The 22,189-nt window shown below is 38.2% G+C and overlaps 2 protein-coding genes across 2 annotated transcripts in view; one reads left to right on the forward strand and one right to left on the reverse strand.

The window, feature by feature from the left end:
• Positions 1 to 900: 900 nt before the first annotated feature.
• On the reverse strand, positions 901 to 7,316 carry dazl (deleted in azoospermia-like). The gene is made up of 10 exons (XM_047384169.1): positions 7,194 to 7,316; positions 6,430 to 6,552; positions 5,695 to 5,786; positions 4,190 to 4,241; positions 4,040 to 4,106; positions 3,690 to 3,829; positions 3,414 to 3,494; positions 3,184 to 3,234; positions 2,881 to 2,951; positions 901 to 2,124 (listed from the first exon to the last, which is right to left on the reverse strand). The coding sequence occupies exons 1-9, from the start codon at positions 7,194 to 7,196 to the stop codon at positions 2,907 to 2,909; spliced, it is 654 nt and encodes a 217-aa protein (XP_047240125.1). The 5' UTR covers positions 7,197 to 7,316; the 3' UTR covers positions 901 to 2,124; positions 2,881 to 2,906.
• A 726-nt stretch (positions 7,317 to 8,042) lies between these two features.
• Positions 8,043 to 22,189, forward strand: part of dnah3 (dynein axonemal heavy chain 3) — a 42,883-nt gene continuing 28,736 nt past the window's right edge. Inside the window, exons 1-22 of the mRNA XM_047383271.1 lie at positions 8,043 to 8,169; positions 8,349 to 8,375; positions 9,813 to 9,914; positions 10,030 to 10,237; positions 10,371 to 10,416; positions 10,513 to 10,681; positions 10,779 to 10,971; positions 12,282 to 12,477; positions 12,866 to 12,991; positions 13,708 to 13,903; positions 14,023 to 14,202; positions 14,311 to 14,441; positions 14,522 to 14,627; positions 15,655 to 15,833; positions 15,901 to 16,085; positions 16,262 to 16,385; positions 18,010 to 18,163; positions 18,291 to 18,435; positions 19,598 to 19,809; positions 19,957 to 20,048; positions 20,131 to 20,245; positions 21,963 to 22,079. Of these exons, the coding sequence (XP_047239227.1) occupies positions 8,358 to 8,375; positions 9,813 to 9,914; positions 10,030 to 10,237; positions 10,371 to 10,416; positions 10,513 to 10,681; positions 10,779 to 10,971; positions 12,282 to 12,477; positions 12,866 to 12,991; positions 13,708 to 13,903; positions 14,023 to 14,202; positions 14,311 to 14,441; positions 14,522 to 14,627; positions 15,655 to 15,833; positions 15,901 to 16,085; positions 16,262 to 16,385; positions 18,010 to 18,163; positions 18,291 to 18,435; positions 19,598 to 19,809; positions 19,957 to 20,048; positions 20,131 to 20,245; positions 21,963 to 22,079 (2,994 nt within the window). The 5' untranslated portion in view covers positions 8,043 to 8,169; positions 8,349 to 8,357. The remainder of the gene's footprint in view (positions 8,170 to 8,348; positions 8,376 to 9,812; positions 9,915 to 10,029; positions 10,238 to 10,370; positions 10,417 to 10,512; positions 10,682 to 10,778; positions 10,972 to 12,281; positions 12,478 to 12,865; positions 12,992 to 13,707; positions 13,904 to 14,022; positions 14,203 to 14,310; positions 14,442 to 14,521; positions 14,628 to 15,654; positions 15,834 to 15,900; positions 16,086 to 16,261; positions 16,386 to 18,009; positions 18,164 to 18,290; positions 18,436 to 19,597; positions 19,810 to 19,956; positions 20,049 to 20,130; positions 20,246 to 21,962; positions 22,080 to 22,189) is intronic.

A 22,189-nucleotide genomic window follows, 5' to 3' on the forward strand; every position in this document is an offset into this window, starting at 1 on the left:
AAATTTGAAAGTAGGACAAATTGGGGACAAACATGGATGAATAGAAAAAGGCATGGATGTAGAGGAAATACATGTATGGGATTGATGAAACGACTGAAACACAGTTCAATGAATGGATGGATGGACCATGAATGGAAGGACAGATGGAGTGATCAATGAATGGTTAGAGAATAAAACATAGATGGTTGATAAATAAAATGGATCGAAAAATGAATGAACAACCGACTGTTGGATGGATGGATAATGAAGAATGGATGATGAATAATGCTGAAAAAATGTATAGAAATATAGATCATTAAAACAATAATCACTGGAATAGATGGGTGGCCAAATGAATGAATGGTGAAAAATGGATGGAAGAATGGGTATATGGTTGACAAAATGGATTTATGATGAATGGAAGAATAGATGAGTGGGTGGACAAACATGGATTTAGAGAATGGGACACAGAATAAAGTCTGGGAACACCACTTTTCACCCTTAACCAGATCTGGAAACTAAAATAAAACTGAACAGTTCTTCAGACTGCATAAAAATCCCATAAATCTACCATTAAGGTTACTTGTTTACGTTTTTCCAAGGTTCTTCTCAGGAAAATTTATATTTCATAAGAAGCTATCCAGACTAATCCATAATTCAGAAACGTCTGACAGCGGGACAAGGGAGGGTGGGTCAAAGGCTGGAAAGGGGCGCTCAGGGGAACCCAGTCACACCATCAGGCTGTGATAAAAACACTCTGTGACCAGAAGATGAGGAGCTTGTTGCCAGGCAAGCCTAAGGAGCAGCAACCACTGGAGGGGAGGGGTCGACGCTTGAAACACGCCACACTGCTCTCGACAGCTCCATGCAGATCAGGACAGATCGTGCCGGTTTCCAAAGTAAAAAGTAAACAAAATCATGACAAGTGGAACTTTTTTTATTGAACAAAATAATTCAAAGCCCCAAAAAAACCAATAGAAAAAAACCAAACCCCAACAGAAAACTTCCAACAGTTCTCCAGCTCTCTGACCAAAATGTCTCAACACTGGTGCCTGCACAACTTGAGGTCAATGTCCAGAAAAGACTAGATACAAAGAAAAAAAAAAAAAAACTCCACATGCAGATGTGCACCTATATTAAGCTATATTTAAAACAAAACTTAAAACCACATCCAGTGCATTCACTTTTTAAATGTCTAAAATCCTTTGTGTAAGACATGCAATTACACTAAAACCTCAAACAGTGAACAGTGCATAAACTGAGCAGTGAACAACAGGCTGTAAACAAAGCGCCTTAGTTTTGAAAAACTCTCATTTTGCCACCCTTTTATCCGACCAACATTAGTTGATTAACAAGTAAATTCAAAGTTAAATTGATGCTGTGATTGTCCTCGTCTGTGAACTCCTGGAAGCACATGACAAACATTTAGACCAATGACCAAAACAAAAAGGACTAATAGTGATGTGGTGCGAGTCCAAGGCTGGCTTTCATCTACTACAGTGACACCCAGTGAAATAAAAAGGGAGCGCAAAATACCAGAGTGCCTAAAATTGATGACAGTGCCCTTATGTTGTAGCAAAGTTAAGATCTTAATCAGAGGAGCATTAGACCTGAAGAAAAATCTAGTATAGAGAACAGATTGTTACAATGTACAAATATATACGCCCACTTCTTCCTATGTACAGGGAGCCCTTAAAACAGACTAAACAAAACCAATAAAATTATAGAAAAAATAACTTAAACAAAATATATACATAAACAAAAAATTGAGATTAAAAGACTTTCCATACTTCTGTTTGGGACTATAAAAGGAAAAAAAATAACAAAGTGATCCCATGTTTTGGCTGGTTTCCTAATGTGCTCTTCTCATCCTCTATAAAGTCTCTGTGATCTGTGTGGATTAAAAGCAGCCGACCACAGGTCAACCTCACCAATCTTGGTTAAAGTGACTGGGATCGAAGTGGTTCAGTTTAAGTGGAAAGCTCATGCAGTCTGGTGTTAAAACGGCTCTGAAAAACTTGAGGCAAAGGAGAGGCGAAGGCGTTCTGAAAACGATCTGAGGAGTCGGGGTGCTTTCAGACGTCCAGAACGCCAAGATGTCACCTTGTCTGCATCCTGACTTGTTAAAGCTTCTGCAGCCTGCATCTAGAAGGGTTGAAAGATCACAAGGAAAGGATATGTTTCTTTAAACAGACAATATATTTCAAGCGTTTATTTCTAGTAAGCATGTTGATTATGGCTTAAAGCTAGAAAAAACCCAACATTTAAGTTTCTCAGGCAATTAGAATATTACATAAATACAAATAAAAAAAAAAGATTGTTACCTTTTTAACTCTATATTTAATAGGGGTTCCAATAGCGTGAACTACTGCATAAATACATTGTGGCTCTCTTTGTGCATTTCAAAATATAAATATGATTCAAGTCCATCCCAGGACAGACACTTCACTTGTAAATAAATGAGTTTTTTTCTCATAGATGTAAGAAGCTCAAAAAATTTATTCCTCAATGCCTCTCGCCCATAGACTGCTGGAGATAGGCACCAGCTCCCCCGCGACCCACTATGGAATAAGCGGTAGAAAATGACTGACTGACTTTAATACATTTTCAGTAAATTTAGTCAACTGAAACAGAAATGACTAAAAGTGGATAAATTGTAACAAAACTAAGTTACATTTTAGTCCAGCACTGATTCTGGTGAATGAATCCCAAATTCTGAATGGGCTTTGCTTTACAACCCTCTCACAGCTACAGTTATCTTGAGGACCTTCTTTTACCACATATTTCCACACTTGAAGAGTTTTCCAGATGGACATTACCAACTGCATTTAGGTCACTTGTGATCAGATCAATAAACCTCCTGCCTAGATATACTATATGCACCCTGATGTACATTTTTACCTTGCAGATGGCTCAGTAGCTTTACACTACAGCACTGTCAGCACAGTCTGGACTCCACAGTCCACAAATGTCTGAAAATAAGGTATAGAATCAGAAAACAGGTAGGAAGAATAAAATTACTCCAAAAAGCATCCTCTAGTGGTATGTATGAATATTACAAACAAAAAGGGAAACCACCAGGCAGAAAAAAATCATAGAAAAACACGTTTAGGCTAATAATTTTGAAAATCCATATGTATTAAACGAAAGTAAACAAATGTGTTGTTTCTTGTGAATTGAAATGAGCCAATTAATCACAATCACCTGATTGATGGGTCGAGTCCTTTGGTCTGGGGTCCAGGGAGCTGGGGTGTACTGCATGTTGAAGGGGAGAGAGGTCAGCCGTCAAGCAAAATGCAGCAAAACAACAAGCCTGCTTGTTAATTAAAAATGTGAAGCTAAAGAAAACTAAAGTCAGTAATGTACAAGCAGGGACTAGTGTGGAGGAAGCAATGCAGGATAACTCCATCCATCTGCTGCGTTTCTGTGCTTACCTGATAGGGGTAGGGATTCTCTGTGTAGCTCGTCAGCATCTGTGGAACAATCCCCCCGCCGAAGCTGCTGTAGGAGTATGGCTGCTCCAAGAACCAGTGAGAACATGCTTAATAACAGTTCACTTGGTGAGGCTGATGTTTTCAAAAATAACTATCTGACAACACAATGTTTTGAGAAGCAGCGACTTCCATGCTGAGGCTTTTAGCCATGGTTCTCAAGCCTAGCATCCTTTTACTTTGTCACTGGTCTTCTTGCCCAACCTGGGAAAAAGTTACCTGATTATAGGCGCTGCCTCCACTGAAGACAGGTGAGACCTGTGTAACCCCTCCTCCCACAGGTGAGCAGCACGCACAGTAGATATATTGGCTAGGATTCATCCAAGGAGAGGGTCCAACCAGACGGGATGGTATGGATCCTGGAAAAAAAAAAAAAAGATTAAGGATATAAATAATTCGGCTTACATATGGCATTAATGAGCGAAATTAGAGCATTACTAAAGGAATGTTCTTTCTTAGGTCTAGAAGCAACAATTTCCTACTCCACGAAAGTACAAAAAAAAAAAAAAAAAAAAACAAGAGGAGGACGAATCCCAGGAAGTTAATCTAAAGTAAAATAAGGAACATACGTGGACTCCGTTGCTTCATGATTGCAGGTCCCAGCTTGAGTTTCCGCCCTTTAAAACTGATCTGTTGCTATAACGGGTATAAAACATGCAGAAGAGATGAATCCTGGTTGTTTACATGCAAAGTTAATACACAGAGAGGCATCCACTCACCTCAATGATTGACTGAATGTCGACATCTTCATTAAAGTACACAAACCCGTAACTGGGAATGCAACAAAGTAGTTCACATAATTAGTGGCAGAAAATATGAAACAGCAAATTAATGTAAAAAAATAAAATAAAAATCAATGCACACTCAAAAGCTTTAAGACAAATGAACACATTCATACAGCAAATCTTAATACGCTGAAAGACAAATACACAGATCGGGCATAATAGTATCACCTGCGTAACAGTGTGTTGGCCCCCCCCTTTCCTGCAGCCATAACAGCCCTGACCCTTCAAAGAGTGGACTAGAACCCTGAAGGTGTGCTATTGTAGCTGGCACCACGATGTTAGCAGGAGGTCCTTTAAATCCATGAAGTTGCATGCATTGGGTCCCCATGTAGATCCTGCAGATGCTCAACTAGATTGGGCTCTGGTGCACCTGAGACCAAGTCAAAACTTCAAACTCTTTGCTCTGCTCCTCAAACCATGCCTGAACAAGTTTTGTTTTGTAGCAGTGTGCACTATCATGCTGAAAGAGGCAATAGCACTTCCATGAAAGAGTGTACATGGTGAACACTGCTTAGAGAAAAGGTACGTGTCAAAGTAACACCCAACCCAGACATAGCAGGACCCAAGGTTCCCCACCAGAAGATTGCCCAAAGCATTGTGTTGCCTCTGCAGGCATGTTTTCTTCTCATAGGGCATCCTGCTGCCAAGTGTTTCCAGGAAGTAAATATACTACAGACAATTCTTGATTTTTTTTTTTTGCTTGCGTGTCTAGACTGGACTGCAGCCATACAGCCCCATACGCAACAAACTGCGATGCACTCAGTATTCTTACGTCTTTCTATCAGAACCAGCATTATCTTTTTCCGTAACTTGAGCTAGAGCAGCTCATCTGTTGTACTTGAGCCAGCCTTCACACCCCACGTGCATCAATGAAACGTAGCCGAAAATGATCCGGTTGCTGATTCATTAGTTTCTTCCTTGGGCCGGATTTGATAGATACCGACCACTGCAGACTGGGGAACCCCAAATCCTTACACTGGCCCATTTCCTGTGCTTCTAAAACATCAACACTTAAGACAGAGTGTTCACTTGTTGTCTAATACAGCCAAACCACTAACAGGTGCCACGAAGAGATAATAAGTTGTATTCATTTAACCTGTCATTGGTCATTATATTACGCCTGATTGGTGTAAGTGCATATCTGACAGTTTTTCCATTGACTGGTTTGCAAAGAATAAACTAGGCTGTGTTGTGTTGCCACAGGGTGGCAAGTATAGGCTACTCTGCTTCTGGTGTTTGCTTTTTTTTTAGAGGAAGTAGAATTTGTATTTCATTAACAAAACATTAAACCAGGGAACACAATTTAAATTACTTTGTACAGGTTAGTACTACTTAATACACGTAATACTGATTACTATTAAGCCTTCTTCAAGAACAAACTTGTAGGAACTTTATACTATGAGTATGAACACAACACACCTCTAACCAAAACTACTCACCCTTTGCAGACCCCTCCACGGTATGTGATAATTTTTACTTCCTTGACGTTGCCATATCTTGTAAAGAAATCCCGCATTTCATTTTCATCCACCTGAGCGTTAAAACAAAAAAACCCAAAAAGCCCAACATTTGTTAACTGGCGTTCAATGATCAACTGAGACTGTATTATATTATGACTGGATTATGATTGGATTACAATTTCAACAGCTGTTCTGATTCGGTTTATATAATTTGGCTGTAGTTGAATGAACTGGATTGACTCGAATTTAAATATATATATTTGTATATGAATTTAACCTGTTTGCCTTGAGGTGAAATGGTGCAATATAAATAAACTGCATTTAAATTACTTAAAAACCTGTCAGCTGTAAGTTTGGATGCTCTGATAGGAGCCATTTTTTATTTCATTAGTTAAAAATAAAAGTAATTAACATACAGATTCAACTTAATATGAAAGTTTTTTTTTGTTTTTTAGAAAGGCACCAACCATGTCTTTCCTGGCCAATAAGGATTTCTGGTATTCTTTGAGGTCTGACCTGCCGATTCAGATTTGGACTGAATGTTTTTTGTTTTTATTTCCAAGAACTATAACAGATAAAAGACAAACAATGTGTCATTTTTTTTTTTTTTTGATAGAAGAATAAAGAGAATAGCCCTATTTCAGCATCACACCATACAAAACCATCACTAACCTGTACCTGGTTTTAATTAAACTTAGAAAAGCATGATCTCACCTTCATGTCGATCCCACCCACAAAGAGGGCGTTAGGGGTCAGTCTGCCCTCAGGCAGAATGTATCCATTGGACAACTTCAGTGAGGGTACGGTCTGGGTGGCGGTTCTGGGCTTGGGGAAATCCTTGCAGAACACAAACAAGTTACATTTGACATTCAACACACAACAAAATGGTCTTAGTGAAGTCTACTCTTCTCTTTAAAAAGTTTGGAGTCGGACGTGTTCACATTATGAACTTGAACAGCAAGCATGGCTGCCACGTTATTCGCCTGAACAAAAATCGATTTTTCAAGAGAAAATGTGTAAATGCAAATTGAGTATTTTTTAAGCTATTAAAATTTAAAACAAACCACTAAACCATTCAAATATGGAGTCTTGACCGGGAATTTAGCGCTCTAGTGTTCTGTTTAATAATCAATAAAACATCGATGAATGCTTCCATCATTGGAAAAACACTCCCGCTTTAGCTGACAAGGACGAGCTTAACAACTGAGCACGAACGGAACAAAGAAACGTCGACAAAAAAAAATCTACATTGATGATCTAACTCACTTTTCTGGGCGAGACTAATGTTAAATGTGGTGTGAATTCATCTTTAGTCAAGCTAACGTTTGCTAGTGAAAATATTAAACCGTTTTCAAATCAAGCTAGCTGCCGCTTGCTAGCATGACATCGTTAACACCATGAATCTCCAGCCAGCATAATCCTTTAAATAACATTTATAGTTATTTAAGATGTGTACTGTCGTGTATACAGAAACGTACCATGTCTAAAACAATAAAAAACAATAATCTGGATAGACTCTCCCGCCAACGACCTGTTGCGATCTGCCTCAACAGCGATTCCTCCAAGACAAAACCACACCCTAGGCTAACCACGTGACTCAACGTATTGAGCTCCTTCACGTCAACAAATAAGTTTAAATTTCAGTATTTTATTTTTAGTAACCCGTTACAGACTGAATAAACAAATCAAGAGTCTATTGAAAATTTTAGCAACTTTGAATGGAAGTATTAAAATGTCAGAATAGGATCTCTTAATGTTTTATTAATTTATATTTTTAAATTAATTTTCATTAAAAGCTTTTTTTAGTAACAACTATTTATTGAAAGGTGTTCTAGGATATACATAAACTAATTTACAAGTGCGTCATTACTGCTTTGGATTGATTTTAAATTTCAAAATAATTCTAGTCATTTCAAAATATTGAAATACTATATGCAGATTTTTCCTGTGGAATTTCAAGTTTCCGATTAACACGTTGCCTTGTTTAATCCTAACATTATCTAATTTGTAAACAACTTTATTCTTAAAACTGGAAAAGAAAATGACCCTACCACTACACTGTAGATTTGATTTTTTAAAAGCGAGTAAGCTTTAAAGTGTTCAAATCTCAAGTAAATCAAGCACATTACGTGAGTAAAATATCATATTTTAATATTTTATTTAGAAAACACGATTTAGAAACACACACCAGTAAAGACAGGTGACAGAGACCTAGCTGTCGAACCGTTGAACATGTTAGTAAAACGCTCTCCTGATTATCAAGTTATCAGGCGCATGCGCCGTTTTAGCCTATTGCTCTTTTATGAAAACTAAACGGTAATTGACGTTGCCATAGAAACGTCAGTCCCTAAAACCAACGAATGTTTCTGTTTACAGCAACGTGATGGTACTTCCCGGGTTAAAGCTTTCAGAAGAACGACTTGCAGCACACTGATACATACCTATGTTTAGCAGGTGAGTACGCTCATATTTTTTTTTTTTAAATATGGCTTTATTCTTCACCGCTTGTTCCAGTCAGAAAACCTGCCAGCTAAACGTTGCAGCGAACGAAAGAAGAAAGCCAGGTGTTTAAATGGCTTTTGTTCTAACATTTTTATGTTTTTTTTTCTTTTTCTCCGTTATATTTGTTGAAGCTGAACAGGATGGAGCGACTTAAGCAGGTAAGGTTATGACCGCCTTTCTGACTAGTTTGCTAGCTCGTTCCATATTATGCTTATTATGTTACCAATTAAAGCCCGTAATAGCAGGTTATTGTTAGGGGCGCCCTATTTAGTGAGAATTATGGAAAAGAATAGAGGAAACAAATCAAGGGCATAAACCTTAACTGCTTGAGAAACATAATATGCCTTGAAAAAGTTAAATTCGTACGTTTTGAACCTTTTTAGATTTTGTCACATTGCAATTACAAACTTCACTGTACTTTGGGGGGCATTTTTTTTTCTGTTGGAGCAACACAACGTAGTGCATAATCGTGATGTGAAAGTTAAAGGATACATTGTTTTTAAAATTTTTCTTTCCAATAAAATGTGAGAAGTGTGGGATGCATCTGTATTCAGCCCCCCTGAGTTAATACTGGGACCATATTTCACAGCAATTAAAGGTGCAAGTCTTCCAGAGTAGGTCTCCACCAGCTTTTCACATGGATAATGAAATGTTTACCCTTTCTGCTTTGCATAGTAGCTGAACCTCAGTCAGATTGAATGGAGAGTGTCTGTGACCATAATTTGTTTTTGTCACAGACTCAATTGGATTTAGGTCTTGACTTTGGGTCATTCCAAAACATGTGATTTGATTTAAACCATTCCAGTGTAGCTCTGTATGCTTAAAGTAATTGTTCTGCTGGGGGGTCAGCCGACAGTAAGCGGACAGGAAATAGGAGGAGAGAGAGGGGTAAGACATTCCGCAAGGGTCTGGGACTCAAACCCGGGACGGCCACTTCAAGGACTGTAGCCTCTATTCATGGGTCGCGTGCTTAACCCCAACACCACCAGTGCTGCGCCCCACCACTCAAGAATTAGGTGGTGGGGTGCAGTTCTTGAGTTTTTTGTTGCTGTCTCTAACATGGTTTCTTCCGCAACTGCCCTCCATTTAGCCTCATCCATCTTTCCATCTACTCTAAACCCTGTGGAAAAAAAGCAATCCCGCTGCATGATGCCGCCACCAATGTGTTTTAGATTTGGAGATGGTGTGTTCAGGGTGATGTGCATATTTTGTGTTCCACTAAAACTAAACTTGTGGTATTGTTTGATAATTTAACTCTACCTTAAACCTCCCCTCATTTTTCTCCTGACCTATCTGATGTGTCTGTAAGTTAGTGTTTGTTCACTGATGTTCTGTAACAAACTCATGGAACCTTCACAGAACTTCAGTTAAACCGAGGTTGGATTACACGCAGATGTCCCCTATTTATTAAACAAGTGACTTCTGAGGGTGTCTGAGTAAAAGGGGGCTAAGTACAAGAGAACACCATGTTTCTCAGATTTTTATTTGTAAAAGATCTTGTAAGCAATGTTTTCTGACCCTTCTAGTTCTCAGTTGTGTGTTATGGCTAAAAGGAAAATGAAAGTGTTGCTCATATTATTTTTGATCTCCCACAGATGGATGATGACTCCCTCTATAATAATGGTCAGACCAGAGGGTGCTCTTTCCCCCCTCCCCTGCCTGAAATGTATGCTGCTGAGCCATCAGAGCTTTACCAAGTAAGAATGTCAAACACCGTTTTACATATTAGCAAGTTCAGTTTTTTTCTTCAGTGTTTGTCTGTAGCACACAATATGAACACTTGTCCAACACTCTTATATTTTTTTCTACAAGGTGGTACTAAGGCACAGTTATTACCCCCCCATCATTCAGACCAATACATGCACTCTGGCTGTTCCATTTAAAGAACAACGCCACCACAGAACTCCCAGCGAGTCTATCGGAAACAACTACAGCCTCAGGGCACAGTACCTGAAGATTGATGCACTCCAGCAGAGACAACACGCTTTGCGACAGTTTTTGGCAAAAGAAGCCGGACCTTGTATCTTTACAAATTCAGATTTCAGATTGCAAGGATTTTTACTTACTTTTGTGATAAATCTTGTTGTGCACATTCCTAAAAACTGCCCTGAAAATCTACTAGAAGAGATTTGTTTTCTTAATGAGCCTTTTAGCTTCTATTCCAACTCAACTTAGACAAGCGACTGGACCAAAGAGACCGTAATAGTTCACTCCAAACACAATGCAAGAGACGTTTAATGTGTGTCATATTCTTTAACTCTAACTGCTTGATGTGTTTGATTCCTATTTTCACAGGGAGTCATCCTGTCACATATCAACCTCCTCTCAGCCAAAACACAAGAGACAAAAGTTAGAAATACCCAGCAGCCGGCCTATGAGTCCTACTGAGCAGCTTGTCATCATGCACAGGCAGGAGGAGATGATCAGAGCCAATCAGAATGAACCCAGTGAAAAAGACCTGGAGGTGAGAAGCAGTAGAATAATTCAAAGTCTTGTAAGATCCAATTGAATCCCATTTGTTTTATTTGAATTCACTGGTAATCTTCACTTTTTTCACACAGAGGTATTCATACTACATCAACACCAGTGTCCCGTTTCACATGCTGGCCCCCTACACACACCCACAGATGGCTAACATCATGAGCTTGCAGACTCCTGAGTCAGAGGAGGATAGGAAACACCTCCAAACCCTGAGGGATGACTTGACAGAGGAGGTCAAAAGAGATTATTATTTCAGCCTCAGGAAGAGCATAGGTAAAACAATATACAGTGGATAGGAAAACTAGGCCAGCCTTTTGCAACATAGAAACAGAGACCTTGATAAGTAATTCTAAAATGTTTTCCACCTTTTGATATGACTCAAATCCTGTACAGTTCCTTTAGCGGTGATGTGAAAAAAAATCCTTGTCATATTCTGTTTGCTAGCATGGGTTATAACTGGTATGCAGAACTGTTCATGATTTTATCCAGAAAATAAAAAGTCTTCGGTCTAAAGAAAAATATTTCTCACAGCATGATGTTGCCACCACCATATTTCCCTGTTTTTTTATGGTTCTGTTTTGGTAATGGTCAATGTTGTTTTTAAGCCAAACTTACCTTTTGGAAATTACCTTTGGCTTAAGGTTCAAGTTGCGTTTTATTTGACTATTGCACACTTTCTCACAAGCACTGTTGCCTTGCAGCAAGAAGGTCCTGGGTTCGATTCCTGGCCAGGGGTCTTTCTGCATGGAGTTTGTATGTTCTCCCCGTGCATGCGTGGGTTCTCACCGGGTACTCTGGCTTCCTCCCACAGTCCAAAGACATGCCTGTTAGGTTAATTGGTCACTCTAAATTGCCCTTAGATGTATGAATGAGTGTGTGCATGGTTGTTTGTGTGTTGCCCTGCGATGGACTGGCGACCTGTCCAGGGTGTACCCAGCCTCTCGCCCATAGACTGCTGGAGATAGCCACCAACTTCCCCGCGACCCACTATGGAATAAGCAGCAAAAAAATGACTGACTGACTGACTGATACTTTCTCACAAGGCTTGGGAATATCCTAGTCAGGTATGGATGCCTTATTTTGATAAAAAAAAAAAAAGCTTCTCTCTTTGAACCCTACTAAGGATATTGTTTTATTTTTTCCTGTAGTAACTACATCACTATGATCCTTTGTAATCTGTCTGCTCATTTCTGGTTCCTTTAATTCTCTATAATTATTGGAGGACCTACCCAGTCAAGTTTTAGTTAAGTGTGCACACTTTTTTTATATTTCAAAATCTTCCTGTTAACAGAATAGTTTTTTTTAAAATTGTGAATAATGTAGATATATGCCATATTAAAGGTGGAAAATGTTAAAGGAGGAAATGCTCATCACGGTTTCATTTTGTTACATTGCAAAAAACTGAATTTTGATTAAGGGTGTAGACCTTTTGAGAACCAATTATGTTTCAGCCATAATCAACTAAATTATGCCTAACTAATTAACCAACTAATCTGCATGTACAAATTAAAATGAATTAACAACAAAAAAGCATGAATCACTTTCTGAAACTGTTTTAATAAATGCATGACCTATTTGATCAGTGGATTACATTCTGATGGACCCATCTGAGTGCCAGCGTGTGTCCATATCCAGCATTCCTAAGCCTTTTCCCAGGAGGGTGATTCGTGCACCAGTTCCCTGGGCGCTTAGCTGCATTGAAGCTAGGATGTGGCAAAGCAAACATCTCCTTACTGTGTGTCCTATTATGGTCCTCCTGAAGCAAGTCTGGATGGAACGGTAATATAAACTGTTGATTTATTGATTAGACTTGATTTTGAGTTTACAACATAAAAAATATGTATTTACTAAGTGTAATGCTTTCTTTGAATTTTGAATTCTTTAAATTCAAATTTTTACTTGGAATAGTGACATGTTAATCACAATAAATGGCCTAAATTTGAGTTCAAACTGACATAAATTATTGAGTACCCAGAAAAAGCTTCCTGCTCCACAGCTAAAGTAGCACATATTCCAAGATTAAAAATATGATGTCACAATTACAAAAAATAAAAACACCTCGTTCTATAACTGATTACTGTTGCATAACCTCATGGCGTTCAAGAGTTAGAGTGTGTTTTTAAAGCTGAATAAAGTGAAACTAAATGCAATTTTGTTGTTGTTCTAGCTATTCATCCTTGAGATTTGTAAAACTGGCGGACCTCTTCTCCAACACACTTCCTCTCCTGCCATCTGAGTTTGATGAGTTTGTCCAGAGACAGTGCCAAGCCACCAGAGAGGAACTGGATGAAACGTGAGTACAGCCAGTCATGACAAGCTGTCCTCCCCTCACACTACAGACTGATGTCCAGAGTTAATCAACATAGTGCAACTTCACATGTATAAGTTTCTGCCAAGGAACCCAACTGAACATGAAGCCTCCTGTTCAGAACTTAGCCTACTTTGTCAGGCACATGTCAGGCTGCCTTTCTGAAAATTCTTTCAGACAGCTTAACTTAGAACTTATTTGTGTGCCTGTAATATTTTCTATGTAGAACCTGAGGATATCTGCCTGCACATTTGTACTATAAGACAGTTATTTCCAGAAAATCTGTAAGAATGTTATTTAAATTTCCAACAGAACAATACTTGGTCGGTGTAAAAATTGTATTTTGTGTATTATTATTTTATGTCTTAGTTTGACCAGTTTTAGTGATGTACAGCACTTTGGTTAAACAAGCGCTTTATAAATGGATTAGGGTTTGCTCCTTTGATGCAGAATATAAGGAAAGTGGAGTCACAGACAAATTTTACTCATACATAATCTCCATCGTCACCTTTCTCATTATCAGTACATGTGGACTATTGATGTTGATTGACTGATTATTTTTTATGGTGAAAAAAAATCTCATTAAAAGAGTCCCTGATAAATAAAACAAGGATATGTTACTGGAAGCTAAAGTGTATTTTGACAAATGAGTTTCAGCCATGCTCTATTTCGACTTTAACAGAGATATTTTCTTCTTTAAGGTGGCTGCCTTATTGTGCATCACTTTTTGTCGTGCATGAGAACATGTGGCTGCCCCTTTTATCCCAGAATGAGCCGGCAACTCCATTACTTGTTCAGGAGTTCTTCCACTGCGTGGCAGCACTTATGTCACTGCAGCTCCGAAGCCTGGTCATTGAGTCATTACGGGATTTGCAACAATTTTTCATGAGACACGAGGTTAGGACATTTTGAAATGAATTAATAGTTAACATAGAGAGCATTGAGCATCATTATTGCTGCAAAGTGTTAATACTGTTTTGTCTACCCTGTTTTCTGATTTTGTTTTTCTTCCTCAGGAAGGGAACAACTTTGGAGAAGTTTTTGATGAGCTGACATACATTCAGTCTCAAGTTTTGCTGGTTAATCTACAAGAGGATCAATCTAACATTGAGTTTTCTCCCAGCTTTCAGGAATGCTGGGAGGTTATTCACGGAGCCTTTATGAAAATTATCAAAAGTGCAGAAAAACTGCCAAGAGTAAAAACTTTAAATCTATTTGTACATGTTTCTGTTGTCATTGTTTTTTATCTGTTGTGTAAGATTTTATAAAATCTATTAATACTATGTATTGTGTTTTATGACCAGCTGGAATGTAAGCTATTTTCTGATATTGACAACCTGTATCTACGCACTGTCAGACCTGATGAGTCATTGGTCACAGACATAGTTGCCAAAGTTAAGGATGCTTTCCAGAAGAACACAACTGGTCCCAAAAAGTAATAACACATAAATACATTTTAACTTGTATTTGGTATAAGGTGTAAGGAAATTGTTAACATTGTATCTTTATCTCCAGGTATCTGGGTGTATATCAGAAATACAAGAATCTTCTCGACAATACATCAAATGAGGAGATTTCTGAATTTCTCAAAGAGAACCACTCTTTAGAAGAATTTGCCAATGTAATTAGATTTTTCTGTCTGAAAACTACATTATTTTGTGTTTTTTAACAATCTACTGTGCTTGAAACAAAATATTTCCCCTTTACTGTTTTCTTCTGTGAAATGTTTCAGATAATCAGACAAATTTTATGTTTAGAAAAAGATAACTTGAATAAATACAATTAACTAGTTTTTAAACATTGATTTCATTCATTAAGGGATAAAAGCTATAAAATCCAACCTAGCCCTATTTGACTCTAATTCAATTCTAATTTAACCTTCTGTGAAGTCAGGAATTAACACTGATCAACCACATTTCTTTGAAACAGTGTTGAACCTTCCCAGAAGTGGCTTGGAAATCAAAATTACTTCATTTAAACACAAGAGGGTCACAAAAGAACCCAGAACAAAATGTAAAACAATGTAAATCAACGGTATTGTGATGTTCTGGGCTGCTTTGCTGCCTCAGAACATGAATAAACTGCTGTAATTAAGTAGGACCTTGAATTCTGCTCTCTAGCAGAAAACCCTGAACAATCTCTTGCCATCAATTCATGACCTCAAGCCCAAGCCCCCTTTGGGCTAAGCAGCAGAACAATGATCCAAACAACAGCAAGACCACACCCCTGAATGATTCGAAAAAACTAACCAAAGGTTTTGGAGCGGACGAGGCAAAGTCTGGACTTAAACTTGATTGACATGCTGTAGCATAACCCTAAAAACACAGTTTCTGCTTAAAAACCTAATGTGGCTGAATTAAAACAATCCCACAGAGAAGTGATGGCCCAAATTTCACCACAGCAAAGTAAAGTACTCATTGCCAGTTATTCTTAGTAAGTTTGATGGCAGTTCTTTTTCTGGCAACAGTGGCACGACATTAGTTTTAGAGGCGATTACTTTTTCACGTGTCTCTGATATAAAATTAGTTTGATCTGAAACATGCAAGAGTGACAAAAAAAGAAAAAACAGAAGAAATGTACAAAGGGGCAGATAGTTTTTCACAGTACTGTTTTTGGTTTATTAAAGACCCGCTTGTTTGAATCCTCAGAAAATTAAAAGCATCTATGATGTATGGAAAGAGGTAGCTTCACTGCGCATCACAGTGCCTATGTCCATGTTCTGCCTGAATGCCGGGGGTCTGAATGATCACCTATGTGACTGCGCAGAGAGACTGAAAACCAGGATTGTCATGTTTAAAGTGGAAGAGAACCGGATGCTTAACGAAGGGTAGGAGCAACGTAAGAGGAAGTGTAAGGTATAGAAAAACAACCTTTAAGCATTTTCCTTTTCTTAGGATCTGTAAAAAGTACAAGGAGATCAGAAACACCGCCAGAAGCATCCCTAGGACTACAGAGGAGTTGGTTTCTCTCATCCACTACATCAAACAAAGCAGCGATGTCACCATTCACAGAATAGTAGACGAGGTCGACGCTGCAGTCGATCGTCTCAGCTTCCTTATGGACTATGCTACACAGCCAGGCATACCATATTATTGAAAATCAATTGAATAGCATGTAGCCTACACAAATTCTAAATGTTCACACAGGATATGTTCTGAGTTTTATTCCCCAATACTACAAAACAGTTATTGTAAAATGAAGCAAGATTTTTAACATTTTCTCAATGTGCTTTTTCTTTGGTTTTCTCTACTCTAGTTGATGACTTGAAGCTGAATTCCCGTGTCTTCCTCTGGCCCACTCGGATTGTGACCGAACTAGAAAATAGCAGATTACATCTGACAGTCCTGAGAGAACAGGCAGAAGAGAGTCTCAAAACAAGGTTACAGGATCCATCCATCCATCCTTCCTTCCTTCCTTCCTCTATAATCCCTCCACCAGGTTCTGGGTCTCTTCCTAAAGCAGCAATTATTTCGATCTGAAGAGTTAGTTTTGCCGTTGAATATACTAAGTAAAATTACTTTGGATCCATAGAACAAACATACCGTGGCTTATCTAGTTGAACAATACCTACTATATAAAAATCTTTTTTTTTTCTTTTTTTTGGTGAAAAAAGAGCAGTTACATTTCTGATTTTAGGCTTTAGAACCAAGAAAAACATCAAACCTATACAATGGGAAAAAATGCAATTCTTGGATACAATGACAAGTCTTTCATAATAATGAAAAATAATGAAGTTTATTGAATAAATAAATAAATGAATGACAATTTAATGATTTGCAGCCATACGGCTGCAACCATTGGTACCATTGGTGTCATTCTGATGTGGAAAAAATAAGAATAGCCCTTCTCCTTCTATCTCTATATCAAGACAAATGTATACATATTTATGGGCAAAGTTGTTAAGAGCCACTGTAAATAGCCCAAAGAGTCTCTTGTCGTTGTGGTCCTGTCCTAATGGGATGTTTTTGGAAAACGTATAAAGGGAGGCACCTAGGAGGCATTGTGATCAGACACCCATACCACATCAACTGACTTCTTTTGATAGACAATTTGGAGGTAGTCATCCTCCTACATTATTCCATCCATTTTGTGCAATGCACTAGTCTTACTGGTGGTTCAGTTTATATAATGCCTATCAATGTCATTTCATGGCACTTACAAGACAAACAGATCCAGTTCAGAAATATATAATCCAGTCAATCCAATCCCATAAACTGATTCAGATTCAATTACTTAAATTCCCATTTGGTCCTAGTGATAAAATAGTTCATTTTATGATGCCAGCTGTTAGGGTTATCTATCTATGGAAGCACAGCTGATTGCATTAAGTTGTTAACTTTCCAGAGTATTACTACTATTATTATTATTATTATTATTACAATTTTTAATTTCTCTCTGTATCTAATGGGCAAAATGAAAATTATAGTTAAAACTGAAGAAATCTGATCTCTATTAGCTGGCATCAGAACTCTCGTTGCAGCACTTAGAAAAAGCTGACGGCTTCTTACTGACGTTTTTTGGTTTTCTTGTAAAGTTTCTTGAAGTAACAAATGTACGTACTAACATGGTCTAATTGTGAGAGAACCCCACAGCATGATACTACCATCACCATGCTTGATAGTCGGAGCTGTGGTTTTAGGTTTGAAAGGCTCACCTTAACTCCTCAGAAATTGACTTCTTGCCATTGTTGTAAAGTAGCTCAGTCTTTATTTCGCCCGACTATGAAACTTTTACAGAGAAGATATTCATCTTGTCCATGTGGACATTCTGCTTGTCTCCGTGTACGGTAGCAAATTTCAGTCAAGCTTGAAGGTGTTTGGAGCTCCTTCAGTCTGTGAAATGCGAAATGCATTAAAGTTGCTTATTGCAGGATCATTAAGCACTGGATTACAATGCATAATTATTAAATATGACATTCAGGCCAATGATTAGTTTATGTAAACTTTTCACTCCCTGTATATACAACTGTTCAAATTTGCACCATCTCTGTCTGGATGTCTCAGGATCTTCAACCTTGATCAGAGGTTGCAGGAGTTGGACAAGGATATCCAGACTTTTAAGAAGAAGGAGATAATTAACACAGAGGAGATAAAGCATAATGTGGCTACGCTCTGTCAAATCACATCCGACCTGGAGGAAGCTGTCAGTGAACTGGAGGTGAGACAATTTCCTCCTCCCAAGCGAAAAAAATATGAAAACGAAACAACTAGCTGTAAGTTTTACACAGAAATTATTGTAATAGATTTTAGCTGGAAAAACTGAGATAATTTTTTCATTAAAACAGGAAATCAACAAGGAGCAGACTTTGCTTGACAGGGAACAGACCCAGTTTCCAATGCTCCAAACTCTGATAGCAGATAAACAACCTTATGAACAGCTTTGGAACACAGCCTTCAACTTTGAGAGCATGTCTGAAGTGTGGCTGAATGGTAGGCAACTCACACAAGGCAAATGACACCTATGTACACTGCCCAAAAAATGAAAGGAGCACTTTAAAAATATCAGATCTCAATTGGAAAAAAATATATGCTTGATGTTCATACTGATATAGAATGGGTAATGTGTTAGAAACAAAAAGATGCCACATCATTTGATGAAAATGGAAATGAACAAACCCAACAAGGGCTTAATTAATCCACAGTCACAGAACAATTTAAACTGAAAAATGATGCAGCAGGCTAGTCCAATATGCCGACATGTCAAATAAAAATGGTAGTTTGTTTGGTTTGAATGCATACATGTCTGACAATGTCAGGGCATGCTCCCTATAAGAACACCAGGAGGAACCCAGGACCCACTGCACCAGCAAATGGTCTAACAATGGGTCTAAGGATTTCATTCTGATACCTAATGGCAGTCAGGGTGCCATCGTTTATCCTGTACAGCTCTTCTTGAGTAACTGCCTCTCTCCTGGAATCTCCTCCATGCTTTTGAGACCGTGCTGGGAGACGCACCAAACCTGGCAATGGTTTGATGTGCCATCCTGGTGGAGTCGGACTACCTTTGCAACCTCTGTAGGGTCCAGGTATCACCTCATGCTACTATTAGTGACCCTGACCCTGATCAAATGTAAGACTACTGAAAATCATTCAAATAAAGGAGCGGGGAAAATGTCTGTGGCCTCCACCTGCAAAACCATTCCTGTTTTTGTGTCCGTCTTATTGTTGCCCCTTTAGTGCACCTGTTGTTAATTTTATTAACGTCAAAACAGCTGACACTAATTAACAAACTCCTCTACAAATTAATTGACCAGATTCATTTTCCAGAAGTTTAACTGGCTTGACTCTGGTTAAAAGTGTTCCTGGATATACAGAGGCTACAGTTTTCATTGCAGCCTTCCCCGGTTTGATTCCTGGCTCCAGGCCATTTGCTGCATGTCTTCCCCTTCTCTCTCTGCTTTTCTTCTTGTCCAGATACTAATGAACATAGGCCACTAGTGCCAGAAAAACCTTTAAAAATGTTCCTTCAGTTTTTTGAGCTGTGTATTTTCCCCCCACAGTTACCTTACCCCATCTTAAATACTCTAATTCACTTAGGTTATGATAACATTTACCCCATATTGTTGTTGCTGTGTTCTGATTTAAATTATAGGTCCTTTCCGGCACTTGGATGCTGAGAAAATCTCAGATGAGCTTGACACCATGTGGAGGACTATGCATAAACTGACAAAGACGTTTTTCAATCTTCTTGGGCCTTCTCATGTTGCTAATAACTTTAAAAGCAAGATAAACCAGTTCAAGCAGCACCTGCCTGTCCTGACAACCATCTGTAACCCTGGTCTCAAGGATCGCCACTGGGAGAAGGTCTGCATCTTAAAATTGTTAGCTTCATCAGATCAGCTGAATCTAGCACAATTGTAGTTTAAGTGTAGGGATCTGCAGTTGTCTTGCATTTCCAACAATCTGTAGCATTAATGGGAATGATTCATGTCTGTTTTTGTGTGACTGTAGATTAGCCACACTGTGGGCTTTGATGTCAGACCAGATAAGAACAGCACGTTGCTGAGCATGCTGGACCTCGAGCTTTCCAAGTTCTCCAAAGAGTACAAACATTACTCAGCAAAATGATATGTCTTTTACAAAAACATTTTATGTTGACCTTTTTATCTTTTTAACTTCAACAAGGCTGGAGGAGATTGGAGCATCAGCCAGTAAAGAATTCTCTCTGGAAAAATCAATGGACAAGATGAAAAAGGAATGGGCTAACCTGCGATTCTCTTTCTCCTCGTACAGAGATACTGTAAGAGACCCATAACAACAGACATGACTTGAGCTCATATGTTTAAACATTATCTGTTGTATGTATTATGCAGCAGCTTACAGGTATGTTATTCTGTATTAATGCATATAAATAATCACAATCATAATCAGTCTAATAATGTGTGACACTTCTGTTGGAAAGGACAAATTCTTTACCCTTTCTATTCATCTAACATTTCAAAGACAAAATTCTGTATATTTTTCAGGATTATAATTTACTCACCACCAATCAAATTGATTATACAGAATCAAGGTTTATATTTGTTCATCACACCAAGGTCTGTTTTCTAAGATTGAACTGAGTTAAAAAAATAAGCATACCAGAAAGCTAATTGTACAGACTAGGGTTGAACGATATATCTCAAATTTATTGTAATCACAATATCACTGTATGCAGTATGCATATCACGTCAGCGAATTATTTAAGTACCATGCATTCAGGCTTTCTATGCCTGTGATATGGTTGGTGACACTGGTTTGATGCAGCATGAGAAAATTGTGAAGGTTAACAGTTGATAAAGTAATTAAAAAAACGATGTTGTTTCATTGCCAAAAGAGCAGACAATGGGCCTTAGCAACTTTTTCAATGAAACCTCATTAAGATTGAAATAGTTTTATTTTTATTTTCCAGTAGCTGGAGACACTTTATCTGGGTTCTATGTTTGCTATGAAACCAAAGAACAAAGACTTGAACACTTCTTAATTATTTCTTTATCGCAACATTCACCAATGTTATTGCATATTGCATGTTTTCCTAATATCATGCAGCACTAGTACAGAATATCCCTACTGAGAGAGTGTGTGATGTTTTTAATACAAAAAAATAACATTCAAAACATTATAGAACTGATTAATGTTGATATCAACAGGGATTTTGGTTCATGTTGCACCCACAGTCCTGTCACTCAGTTAAACTGACAGGGAAATCTCAGCACACATCAGCTGTTGTTCTGGATGAAAATATACTCTTAAAGAAAGTCACTGAGTGACGCTGAGGAGTGGAAGAAGAAAACGAAACTAAACTCTGAGGAAACCTAACATATAAAAAATTAACAAAACTAACAAAAGTACAGTACAAAGAAAACATTTCAACATTCATGCAACCGAAACTGGCAAGTTGATCAGGCTTGGGTCTGACTCAGCTGGGCTTCTTTTTGCTGGTTCTCTTGTTCTCACTATGTTTGAGTCTCAGAACTCAGCTGCCTCAGGGACCTGTAGCTCTGGTTTTTGGGAAAGGAGTTATCACAAGAGCCTGATCAGCCAATTAGAACCAGACTTTGGGAAACGTGTGGCCGTGTTGTGCTCATCAGTCCTTAGAAAACAATTTAGTTCTGTTATTTTTTTTTTCCTTCTGCGTATTTTACAGTAGAAAGAGCCACAAAATTGAAGCAAGTTATCCTTTTAGATTAAATAGTATTTTATACCTTGAGCTGTGTCGCATTCAGACAACCCTCTTTGAACACAACAAATTATATGTGAAATCTTTAGGATGCCATTGCTTTGGCATAAGAGGTTGTTTTGACTAACTGTAAAGGTCCCACAAAGGCATTATGATGGGCTTTGATGAAAGAGTTACCTGTTTGTGAAATATCTGGTTTGTTTGTGAACACTATTACAATTATGTTCTATAAAATGACTGTTTATGTTTCTTTTATTATCATTTTATTGTCTTTACTCAGTTTTATATCTCACTGCAGGATACCAAAATTGTGTCAGCTGTAGATGATGTCCAACTCGTCCTAGATGACCACATTATTAAGACACAGACCATGCGAGGCTCTCCATTTATTAGGCCATTAGAGGCTGAATGTAAGGTGAGATGTGGTAATAGCAGAACTGCAGGTAATCAGGTTTGTGAAATTCTGTCCTTGCTGAGATCAGATGTTGTGCTTCAGGAAGAATATAAGGCTGTACATTAAGATAT

The sequence above is a fragment of the Girardinichthys multiradiatus genome, chromosome 13, assembly GCF_021462225.1.
Source record: "Girardinichthys multiradiatus isolate DD_20200921_A chromosome 13, DD_fGirMul_XY1, whole genome shotgun sequence".
Taxonomy (NCBI): domain Eukaryota; kingdom Metazoa; phylum Chordata; class Actinopteri; order Cyprinodontiformes; family Goodeidae; genus Girardinichthys; species Girardinichthys multiradiatus.